Below are 11,801 nucleotides of genomic sequence, written 5' to 3' on the forward strand. Positions count from 1 at the left end.
TCCCGCACGTAATTTCTGACTAATCCATTGCATTGATAGTTCGGTTGCGTCTCGCCTCGTCCGAGCGATATGCCAAACTTGTTGATCGGCATTTCAATGCTGATTGAATGGTTCGCCGACGTATGGTTTAATTTATAATAAGCCCAGCTTCGCGAAGTTCCTCGATGATCGACAGGATCTCGTTGTCGTGACCGTTGTGACCCGCTTGGCGCGAAGCGTCGAGCAATCGGAGACGATCCACCAGCTCGTTGGGGTCGTCCCAGTGCACGTAGTCAACCTTATTGTTTGTTACCGTCATCGCGTGAGGCATGCATAATCCCTTTCCAGATTTTTTCTTCCTGGATTCGGGAGGGAACAACGATGCGATTACCTGTGTATACTTGTGTCCCCTGTTGCTCTTGACTCGCTCGCGAGGATCGTGCTTGAATTATGAGCACTCGTTTCCAACAGCAGGCTCTTATACTTTTCATATCTCCCTCCGTGTAGATCTCGTCATCGGGCATTCTTTTGAAGATCAACTCATAAAGACCGGGTGTACCGATATATCGTATGCCATTGATAATATAATTATTCTATCCTCCTTGTTCACGTCAAAACGTTTATTACCGAACATCATTCCGTCCTTGCCGAAATAAACACCGTATACGGGGTCTATACTTCGATCGGCGCTCAGAAAAGCCCCGATGTACTCTCGAACCCAGTGGACCCAAGTGATCTTGCAACGATTGTAGAAACGTTTCTCGTCCCTTCGACGTTTCCAACTGCTCTCGTACGGATGTCGCGATCGAGTCGTCCGTGGTTTCAAAAACATTCACGCTTGTGAGGAATTTGGGAATTGTATCTTGCACGGTTCTCGCCGTCGTGGACGGTGTGGAGGTTATCGGTAGTACTTTCGATCGTTTCGATTGATCAGATTTATGCGGTGTCGATGAGAGATCCAACCGGGATTCTGATCGCTTCCTCTTTTTCGACGTCGCATCTTCCCAATCCTCCTTATCCTCCTCCTCCTCCTCCTCCTCCTCCTCCTCCTCCTCCTTCTTGCGCTGCTGAAAGGGTAACGTTTCGATCCCCACGTCAGCGTCGCTCTCCGTCGGCTCCTCTTTCTTCACCGAGATCGAGTTGTCTGCGATCTTTTGCAATGGTCCGATGAGAGGCTTAAAGTGTGCGTCCAACTCAATGTCCTTCACGATCTTACCGGTCTTCAAAGCGCGAAGTTTCTTACGAATCGAATCACTCGTTTTCGCAATCTCCTTCACAATCTTCTCGCGCTCGCGAATATTCTCGCTCCTGTCGATCGTGGCCATCGCGGGAAAAAAAAGCAGAGTGTTAATCTCACGTTTTAACTCGACGAGGTATCGACAACGACTGACCGCTTTTGCGGTATCGCGAACACATTAAATTCTTTTCTGTATCGACCGTTCGAAAGCGCGCTGTCCTTGTCTATCACTACGAACCCGTATTTGCGTTGCCAACAATCGTGGCACAACGCACAAAATTCATCGTATGACATGTCGGTATTTACGTGATCGTTGTACACGTGTTTCAGATTGGTACCATCCTGTTTGAACAGGATCAGTAGGTTCGCGTTGTCACGTATCAGATGTTTAGGTATTCTCGCGTACGTTTGACAGAGATAGAAGCAGTCGACGCTCGAGTGCCTACCCATTGAGAAGTACTCTCTCACAGCATCTTGCTTATCGCACGCCACGTCATCGAAGACGAAGATTGAGTTTGGGCGCGCATCGCTCGGTGGAATGACGTCACTGTTGTTGGAAAACGTAAAGTAGCCAATCTCTTCTATCGACGTTAATACATTCTCCAAGTATCGATATTTCGGTTGCTGCAACGATTTCGAGTACACATATACGTTCTCGAAACGTACACCGTGCGGACTTTCCAGCAAGCTTATCAGAACGTTGGTTTTACCGCAATTCGAGGGGCCGCAAATGATCGCGCGTATAGTAGTCGGTAGCATCGCACCGTGCCTGCGCTTCTCCGCGTTGCTCCCCATCGACCGTAACCTGTCGTCGCAATTCGTCACGCGAATCGTCAACGGTTGTCGCACGAATTTCATTTTTCAGACTGTCGACTGGAGCTTCCGGCCGAACGCCTATTTATAGGTGCGCGGAACCGCGAATCGCTCAGTAGCAAAGATGTTCGTCCTGCTGTCGAGACCTTCCAATATCCGCGATTTGAGTGCCGAACAGCTACAATTTGTGCCGAAACCTGTTCTGCTGCGAATGTGTGGTGATCACGTCCACTACGTGTGGGACAAGCTTCCGGAACATATAAAGACAAATTCAGAGGTTCAGACATATCGTCGCTGTTACGAGCATTACAATCAACCGTGGCAGCGAACGCACATCGACGGTCCCGCGCCATTGATAAAGGATTGCGGCGAATGCCAACGAAAATAGGCAAAGGCTTATTAAATCGCGCGATAAACGCACTTCCATTCGAATTACATATCCCCGGCTATCAGTTTTGTGGTCCGGGCACTCATTTAAAAAAACGATTGGCAAGAGGTGATCAAGGTATTAATCCATTGGACGCAGCGTGTCGCGAACACGACATAGCTTATTCTCGCAGCAACGATCTCACCGAGAGACACGCGGCCGACAAGATACTCGCCGAGAGAGCGCTAGGACGTGCCGTCGCGAAAGACTCGACTCTCTGCGAGAAAGCTGCAGCTACAGCCGTCTGGGCGGCCATGAAGGCTAAGCGGAAGCTCGGAATGGGTTTGAAAATGAAGGCGAAGGTGAAGGCGAAGACGAAGATGAAGAAGAGAGCGGATTTGAAAAAACGGATACTTCCAGCGGCGAAACGCGGTGGTATCTTGCCCATTCTACCGTTGTTGGGAGTTCTCGGTTCGTTGGTCGGTGGAGCGGCGGGAGTCGCGAAGGCTGTGAACGATAACAAAGTCGCGCGGCGTCAGCTGGAAGAACTTAAACGTCACAATCGCGCCATGGAAGGTCACGGACTTTATCTCACTCCATACAAACGCGGGCGTGGAGTCTCGAGTAAAAAAAAAAAAATGTCAAGGAAACGTTAAAAATTCCGAAAGGTGTAACTACCAACGTACAACTGCAACAACTTGCAAAGCGTATGCACATTCCATATTTTAGAGGTATTTTTATGCGTACTACTTTACCGATAGATGGAGTGCGTCGAAACGAGAGTGGCATCGTGAATTTGGATAACGCTGAGGGACCGGGTACTCACTGGGTGGCATACGCGAAGAGGGGTGATCGAGCCATATATTTCGACAGTTATGGTAATCTTCGACCGCCGAGAGAATTGGTGTTGTATCTAAAGAACAACGTGACGCAAATCGAGTACAATCGCACACCTTATCAACGATACGATCAGAGCAATTGTGGACAACTGTGTCTGCGCTTTCTACAGACGGTTGACGATCAATTTAAAGACTGGCGTTGCATTGTTTGAACTCAGTATTCATTCAAACATGTCACTGACATTACGCTCACCGGCAAGAGTAGCATCCTCGTGGTAAGCTACTTTCCCACCGTGGATTTGAGCGATGGCGATTACGAGCTCGGTCTGACAGATTTCGAAACCTATTACACGATACCGAACGTAAATTCTTCGAACAATAAACTCTACTTTGACGATAAGGAGATTACCGTTCCCGAAGGATCGTACGAATTGCGTGACATAGACACGTATTTGAAACAATCAATTTTACAATTGGACCAATCCAATAATATTGCGAAAAAGAAACATGTCGACGAAGATGAAGAATATCCGTTGATCATTCGAGCCAACAACAATACGATGAAGAGTGAGATCAAATGTGCTTATCGGATAAATTTCACCAAACCGAACAACATTGGATCGTTGCTGGGATTTTCAGCGAATCGTGTGCTGGAGCCGCGACAATGGTACGAATCGGACGTGCCGATAAATATCATCAGTGTAAACATCATTCGCATAGAGTGTAACGTGACCGCGGGTGCATACAGCAACGACAAGTATGTGCACACGATACATGAGTTTTCGCCGAATGTGCCACCAGGATATAAGATATCGGAAACGCCGGCGCAGATCATTTACCTTCCGATCATCGTACGGAGCATTACTGATCTAACGATTCGCGTTGTGGATCAGGACGGTCGATTGATTGATTTTCGCGGAGAAGAGATCACCGTTAGACTGCATGTGCGAAGACGACGACTGTGGTAAACCGTGAGATGCTCATACTGAACGAAGTGGAGAAGGTGCGACAGACGAGTAACAAAATTAGAGAGACAATCCGATCGCCAAAGAAGAAACTCACTGTGTCGAACGTTGAATTTTTGAAATCATTGGGTTTCGTCGTACGAAATGGCTAATATCTTAAACATTGGAGGTGAACCGATCTTTGACGATAGCGTCGTCAAGATTGAGACTCACACGTACAATCCGTACGCCAATACGACGTTTGGACATAACGATGAGATAAGAATACCCATACAACAGCAAGATTTATACACGTTGCCGTGTGAAAGCTTTCTCTACGTCGAAGGAAGATTGGTAATAAAGAGAAGGAATGACGAGGACGAGTCTCAGGCAACGCTTGTAAATAATTGTGCAGCGTTCATGTTCGATGAGATTCGATACGAGCTCAACGGTGTGGAGATTGATCGCAACAGAAACGTTGGAATAACAAATACCATGAAGAACTACGTATCTCTATCGTATAATGATTCTCAACTCATGCGGAATGCCGGATGGGACGTTTCATCGAGCATATCGGAAGGATACTTCAACTTTTGCGTACCGCTCAAGGTGTTGCTGGGCTTTTGTGAAGATTACAAACGCGTCGTTGTTAATGCTCGTCACGAATTAATTTTGATACGTGCGCGTAGCGACAACAATTGCATTGTAGGAAATCCGGCGAGGAAGCCGGAAATCGAACTGTTTAAAGTACAGTGGCGAATGCCTCACGTTACGTTAAACGAGGTTAATAAACTATCCTTGTTACGGACCTTGGGGAGCGGGCGATATCTTAGTGTCAGTTTTCGTTCGTGGGATCTGTACGAGTATCCCCTCTTGCAGAGCACAACCAAGCATTCGTGGGCTGTCAAGACTGCGACTCAGCTAGAGAAGCCGCGATACGTTATTTTTGCGCTGCAGACCGGCCGCAAGAATATCATGTCTCAAAATGTTAGCGTATTCGATGACTGTAATTTGACCAATGTCAAGCTTTATCTAAACTCCGAATTTTATCCGTACGATGACTTGAACCTAGATTTTACTAAAAATTGATACGGCCTTCTTTTTGATATGTACGAGCGTTTTCGTAAAACTTATTACGGATACGATTCCAGTGATACGCTTTGCAGCTTGTATACATTCCTGATGGAAGGACCTTTTGTTGTCATCGATTGCTCGCGACAAAACGAGTCTGTCAAGAGCGCCACCGTGGATGTGCGAATAGAATTTGATTGTAAAGAAAATGTACCTGCAAATACTACCGCCTATTGTCTCATCTTGCACGATCGCGTAATAGAATACTGCCCGTTGTCTAATGTAGTGCGCAAACTCATGTAAATCGCCATGTTGACAAATATTCCGATATAAGAGCGACATATGTACCGCGATACGGTACAGTACGGATTGTTCCTTCGTTGCATCATGATCGTGCCAACGTTTGTCGATCTGCAAGGATTCATCGTCGGGATGAAATTTGTCGTAAAGGAGGCAGCAGTGCTGAGAAACGGGACCGTTCTGGAACATTACATCTTTACGCGCCCCATGCCGTGGAGTCTTCTAACAAAATCTGACAAGTCATGTGCTTCCTGGTTGATTGCAAATCACCATGGATTACCATGGGATGAGGGGAACGTGCCGTACGGTATGGTAAAACGCCTAATTACGTCAGCCGTGCTTGGTACAGAAGAGGATTACGAGATGCCGACTATCGTGTACGTCAAGGGATGCCAGAAACAAGAATGGCTGGTGGATCTGCTTGAGAATTATGCGAAAGAAAATCTGATCATCGAGACTTTGGATGCGGATTACGAAGATATCAAATCTTTAAATAATCTAGATGTTACTAACACTATGCGATGCGGAAAACATGTTAAGAATTGCGCATTACAAAATGTATTAAAATTATTTAACTAATGGTCGCGACGCCAGAAGAATTGGGATTTTTTACAAAAAAATAAATTATATATATAATTTTACAATGCTTTATTTTCTTTTCCCCATTCTCATTAGTTGTTAGTGGTTTCCCTCTCCTAATTTCCCCCACCACATCATAATTTTGAAGGTAGGGTGTTGTCGCGTATACTTGGTTCATTTTCCACTTCTTAGTCATTTGTATGAATTTTTTTTATAACTTCTATGTAAGCAGCGCTGACATTGGTGCTTGAAAATGTTGAAGGAAGGGGAATTATCCCTTCCCTTATAATTTTTCATCTGCGCACGTTGTCCAATATTCTAAAACGTTACAGACGGAGTTAACGTTTTAACTAGTGTTACGAAGTCAAAATCAATCGAGTCTCATCGTTCGAAGCGACAACTTCAACAGTGAAATAAGTATACCTCTTACGGAGAAATAAGAACAATGGCTGGTCGCAGTGAAGACGTAAATAATTCTGAGAAGTGGATGTTCACTCGCGATATTCCCGATAAGGGACTTCGCGGCTTCGAGGGAAGCAGCACAAGTATGAATTATTACGTACCGTATCCTCGTGAAAAATCGGAACCTCGTTATACGCCTAAGCCTCGTGAAGTTTCATCGGACGAGCGCAAAACGTAAGTATTACTTTGGATAAATTTTTTTAAAATTTATTTTTTCTAATTTTATTAATTTATCTACTTTATTTTTCCACAGTTTCAATAAATCGGAACCTCGTTATACGCCTCGTATCTTGGGCAGACGATTTGCCCTGACAGTCACGGCTTACAAATATTTGGATATCGGAATCAGTGTGGGATCTACATCCTTTGTGGAATTGATTCTTGGTGACAATCAGGGAAATCAGATCGTGCTTCCTCATGCAACGTGGACAACGATCATCGAAAGACGCATGGATATCGAACAACTCATGCAGTCGACTGTTGGTTCATCGCTGTCTATTCGAGATCTAATTATAGAACTTGTTAAAATGCGTGACGCTAATATTGTAAAACTTACGTTGCGCGATACATGCTTATACATGATACCAGCAACTATATTATTTTTGTTTGAAATCGAACAATGTGTCGAACATGTATATTTCAATTTATGTCAAAATATACAACATGTTAGTAATAAGTATAACCATTTTGTAACAGTCTTGCGACAAAATTGTATCACGGATAAATGTCAAGCGAGAAAAGTACTTAGTGAGGTGTCCGATGGAAGTTCGCTTATAGATTGCGAACTAGTTGCTTTCGCCTTAGATAACATTGTATATGAAGCAAAAATGTAAATAACGAATAAAATTGAATATTAACATAAATAGTAGCAAAATTATTTTTCAATCTATCTCTTCCGTTTTTAGCTAACATTAGCCTCCTCTATGTTTAAATTATATATATGTTGCGGTAATATCCTTTTTAATTATATACGATTTATTATAAAAAAAAATTAATAAAATTATTAAAATATTGATAAAAACTTTTATCTAAAATAGAATAATCGCATCACGGCACGTATGAACTTGTCCGTTCCTGTCTTGCACTCTCATTTCCCCACTATGGGACTCTATAGTTTAAGTCACGTAAAATATGTTTTTTTGTTAATTTTTTGTTGTTGAACGTAGACCCAGAAAAAAAGGTCTTCGACGCCATCTCTTTCTGCGTTCAACTCTATAGTTTGTCATGCAAATTTTTTTTAAATTAAATTATTATATTAATTAAATTATGTTATAAATAATTATATTAATTAAATTAGGTTATAAATAATTATATTAATTAAATTAGGTTATAAAAAATTATATTAATTTATAGGTTATAAATAATTAAATTAATTGAGTTAGGTTATAAAAAATTATAACCTAATTTAATTAATTTAATTATTTATAACCTATAAATTAATATATTTAATTAATGATGCAAACACGCCGTCATCCCCCTCCACGCCAATGACGTCATCTCCCCTCCACGCCGATGACGTCATCCCCCCTCCACAAAGTGGCCCAGAACGCCCATAATATACCTACTTGTTACAAGTTACAATCGTTGACTGCGGCCAAAGGGCGGCCTGCGTGCCAGTGCGTGCTGGCTTTCTCCACAGAAATTTTGGGCATGCGCCTAAGGGACATTTCAATGTTGATTTGATCGTACTGATTGGCTACAAAATAGAGAAGTTCATGTGTGTAGTTTGGAACTTAACTTCTTATCACTTATCGTACCCATTATTCACGAGATTATTCACGCGGAGACAAACGGCCGATATCACAATCTCCGATTAACGTGATCCTCCGATTAAAATCACTCTTCGTCTCTTTCTAGGGGGACAGTTAGAAAGAGATGCAGACTGAGTTTAATCGGAGGATCACGTTAATCGGAGACTGTGATATCGGCCCATAGAGCGCAAGTAATTCTTTCAGGTTATGTGAATGAAAAAAGAACGTGTAGCATAAGATATGAATAAACGTTACAAAACGCACACGCGCCATGATTCGAAATTTTAACTTACCTTTGATGTAGCGATCGATTAACTTCTCCGAAGCACAGGTACAATTAAACAACAAAAACAAACGTGTTACAAGTTACAATCGTTGACTGCGGCCAAAGGGCGGCCTGCGTGCCAGTGCGTGCTGGCTTTTTCCACAGAAATCTTGGGCATGCGCCTCAGGGACATTTCAATGTTGATTTCAATGTAATATTTCTGAAAGCTTTCAACGATATATGTTTTAAGGTGAAATTTCATGGGCAGTGAAAAGCAGCAGCAGATCGTACCGATTGGCTACAAAAATAGAGAAGTTCTCGAGTTTCTAGAACTTCTCTATTTTATAGCCAATCAGTACGATCTGCTGCTGCTTTTCACTGCCATGAAATTTTACCTTTAAGCCCTTATCAGACTACGGATTGGGATTGAGATTGGATTGAAATTTAACCAATTAGAGCAAAATTCACTAAACTTGAAGTCAGTTTTTCTCTATTCTGATTGATTAAATTTCAATCCAATCCATATAGTCTAATGCGGGCTTTAGAGATTACGTACGAAATATTTCTCTGAAATGTTTTAAAATATTCTTGAAATATTTCAGTGATATGTATTTTAATTTCAATATGTAATTTTAGACATTACGTACGAAATATTTCTCTGAAATGTTTCGTAATATTTCAGAAATATTTCAGTGAAAAGGGTCATAAATGATTTCGATGAAACGTTTCAGAAATACTTCTGAATAATTTCAATGTTACATTTCAATATTATTGTCCAAGTTATCTTTCGGAAAGCTTTCAATGATATGTATTTTGACATTATGTACGAAATATTTCTCTGAAATGTTTCGTAATATTTCAGAAATATTTCAGTGAAAAGGGTCATAAATGATTTCGATGAAACGTTTCAGAAATACTTCTGAATGATTTCAATGTTACATTTCAATTTCCAAGTTATCTTTTGGAAAGCTTTCAATGATATATTATTTTGATGAAACGTTTCAGAAATATTTCTGAATGATTTCAATTTTACATTTCAATATTAATTTCCAAGTTATCTTTCGGAAAGCTTTCTGAAACATGTGCTGTGTGGGATATAAAGCATAATTTTCACTAAACTTCTATACCTAATTAATCGTAAAAATACATACCTTTATTAGTGCCACGACACCCCGTAATAAAAACTCGTTTTAGTATAAATGAATTTCGACGACACACGTACCCTCTCCATTGATAGCCCTATAAAAAATAATTATAACATTTATTTCTGCGAATGCCTATTTATAAAATATACATAGTAACAGAAAACTTATTCTGATATAAATGAATTCTGATTGCACACACGCATTCTTCGTTAATAACTCTATAAAAATAATTTGTTGTTAATATTAGCCGATGATACAGGCAGGATAGTGAGACGGTAGGTAGATAGATAGAGCGAAAAAGTATAAGTATAACTTTCGTGCTTTTATTCTGAGAGCGAACGGAACGTCAGAGTCGTTCGAGAACGTTACAGAGAGTGAGGCCGGTGAAGCGGCTGGTTGCCCACTTTCCCCCAAAAGCACACGCACCTCACGTGCTGAGCATAGAGCACGTGACGAATACATGTGTCCAACGAACGTGAATATGAATCGCTTACAGTTTTCAATTACAACACTCCCACTCAATTCATATTCCATTACAGTTTTTAATTTATCATTCATACACACACACACACACACACACACACACACACACACACACACACACACACACACACACACAAAAACATGATTTTTATAACCAAAGGAAATCACGCATTTAACTCATATCCTTCATACCGCATTGATTCATGAGATTGACCAATTTTTGTTTACACAACGCTTTTGTGAGCGAATCAGCCAATTGTTGATCTGTTGGTACATAAATTACATTAATTTCCTGTGATCTCTGTTTATCACATGTATAATAATATTGCGTTTCAATATGCTTTGATCGCCTTGATGCAGTAGGATTTTTAACTAAACTGATAGCAGCCTGGTTATCACAATAAACGGTAGTAGGTAATTTTTGTATACAGCCTAACTCGTTAAGCAATCTTCTTGACCAAGTAACTTCCTTGGTTACGGAGCACAAAGCTATAAATTCAGCCTCAGTGGCAGAAAGTGCGATACTGGACTGTTTTCGCGACAACCACGCTACTGGTCCGCCATTTAACAAACACAACCATCCAGTTGTACTTTTCCTAGTGTTCACGTCGCCTGCCCAATCAGAGTCACTGTATGCTACAAGATTGTTATCTTTGAATTGACCGAAAACAATGCCGTGATCAATTGTTCCTTTTAAGTACCGAAAAATACGCTTTATCCCATTCCAGTGGCTTTCATCAGGCATTTCCGAAAATTGGCTCAAAACACTTACAATATAGGCTAAATCAGGCCTAGTTGCAACCATTAAAAACATAAGCGAACCGATAGCTTCTCTATACGGAAAGTTATGCTTAACATTGTTATTTACATCGGTTTTAAGAAACTTAATACTAGGATCTGCTGGGATAGAGAGAGACATACAGTTTTCGTGATTGAACTTACCTAAGATTCTTTTGGTATACGCAGTTTGAAACATCTTCAAAGTTCTCAACTTTCTGTCTCTCTTTATCTGCATTCCAACAAAGAACTCAGCTTCAGAGATTTTAATCTTAAAAACTGCACTTAACTTACTGAGTAAAGCTAAGACTCCATAGATGCGTTTGAGCTGCGGCAACGCCATGCGGCAGAGTGCGTTGACCAATCAGATTGATCAACGCACTCTGCCGCACGGCGTTGCCGCAGCTCAACGCGTCTATGGAGTCTTAGAGTAAGTCATTCATTTTTGAGACATTGTTACTACAGATAATTCCATCATCTACATATAATATTACATACAGTCTAACGCCATTGATTATTATGTAATATAGACACGGATCCGATTCAGACTGAATTAAGCCGTAAGCGAGGAAAAACGCATTTATTTTCTTATTCCACTGTCTCGGTGCCTGTTTGAGTCCGTAAAGACTTTTCTTCAGCATGCAAACTCGATCATCAACTTCAAAGCCAAAAGGTTGTTCCATAAAGATTGTCTCTTCAAGATCTCCGTAAAGAAAGGCAGTCCTTACGTCAAATTGAATCATTTCTAGATCATCAACAGCAACCATAGACAGAACTGTTCTTACTGTA

At 41.3% G+C, this 11,801-nt stretch overlaps 2 protein-coding genes across 2 annotated transcripts; one reads left to right on the forward strand and one right to left on the reverse strand.

Annotated features, from left to right (window-relative positions):
* Positions 1–6,543: 6,543 nt before the first annotated feature.
* LOC139784746 (uncharacterized) lies at positions 6,544–7,454 on the forward strand. The gene is made up of 2 exons (XM_071723946.1): positions 6,544–6,765; positions 6,845–7,454. The coding sequence occupies exons 1-2, from the start codon at positions 6,575–6,577 to the stop codon at positions 7,422–7,424; spliced, it is 771 nt and encodes a 256-aa protein (XP_071580047.1). The 5' UTR covers positions 6,544–6,574; the 3' UTR covers positions 7,425–7,454.
* Positions 7,455–10,407: 2,953 nt separating this feature from the next.
* LOC139784744 (uncharacterized) lies at positions 10,408–11,355 on the reverse strand. Its single transcript, XM_071723945.1, has 4 exons — positions 11,307–11,355; positions 11,178–11,244; positions 10,665–11,068; positions 10,408–10,499 (listed from the first exon to the last, which is right to left on the reverse strand). Exons 1-4 carry the CDS (start codon positions 11,353–11,355, stop codon positions 10,408–10,410), a joined length of 612 nt encoding a protein of 203 aa, XP_071580046.1.
* Positions 11,356–11,801: the final 446 nt, after the last annotated feature.

This window comes from Temnothorax nylanderi, unplaced genomic scaffold (assembly GCF_030848795.1).
Source record: "Temnothorax nylanderi isolate EJ_2023f unplaced genomic scaffold, tnyl_v1.0 TNYL_tig0669_pilon, whole genome shotgun sequence".
NCBI classification, from domain to species: domain Eukaryota; kingdom Metazoa; phylum Arthropoda; class Insecta; order Hymenoptera; family Formicidae; genus Temnothorax; species Temnothorax nylanderi.

Coding starts and splice junctions, on each gene's coding strand:
- LOC139784746 (XM_071723946.1), top strand. CDS start 6,575: ATGGCTGGTCGCAGTGAAGACGTAAATAATTCTGAGAAGTGGATGTTC. Junction 6,766..6,844: donor TCATCGGACGAGCGCAAAAC/GTAAGTATTACT, acceptor ATTTTTCCACAG/TTTCAATAAATCGGAACCTC.
- LOC139784744 (XM_071723945.1), bottom strand. CDS start 11,355: ATGGCGTTGCCGCAGCTCAAACGCATCTATGGAGTCTTAGCTTTACTC. Junction 11,245..11,306: donor TGGAGTCTTAGCTTTACTCA/GTAAGTTAAGTG, acceptor GTTGGAATGCAG/ATAAAGAGAGACAGAAAGTT. Junction 11,069..11,177: donor GTATACCAAAAGAATCTTAG/GTAAGTTCAATC, acceptor CTTTCCGTATAG/AGAAGCTATCGGTTCGCTTA.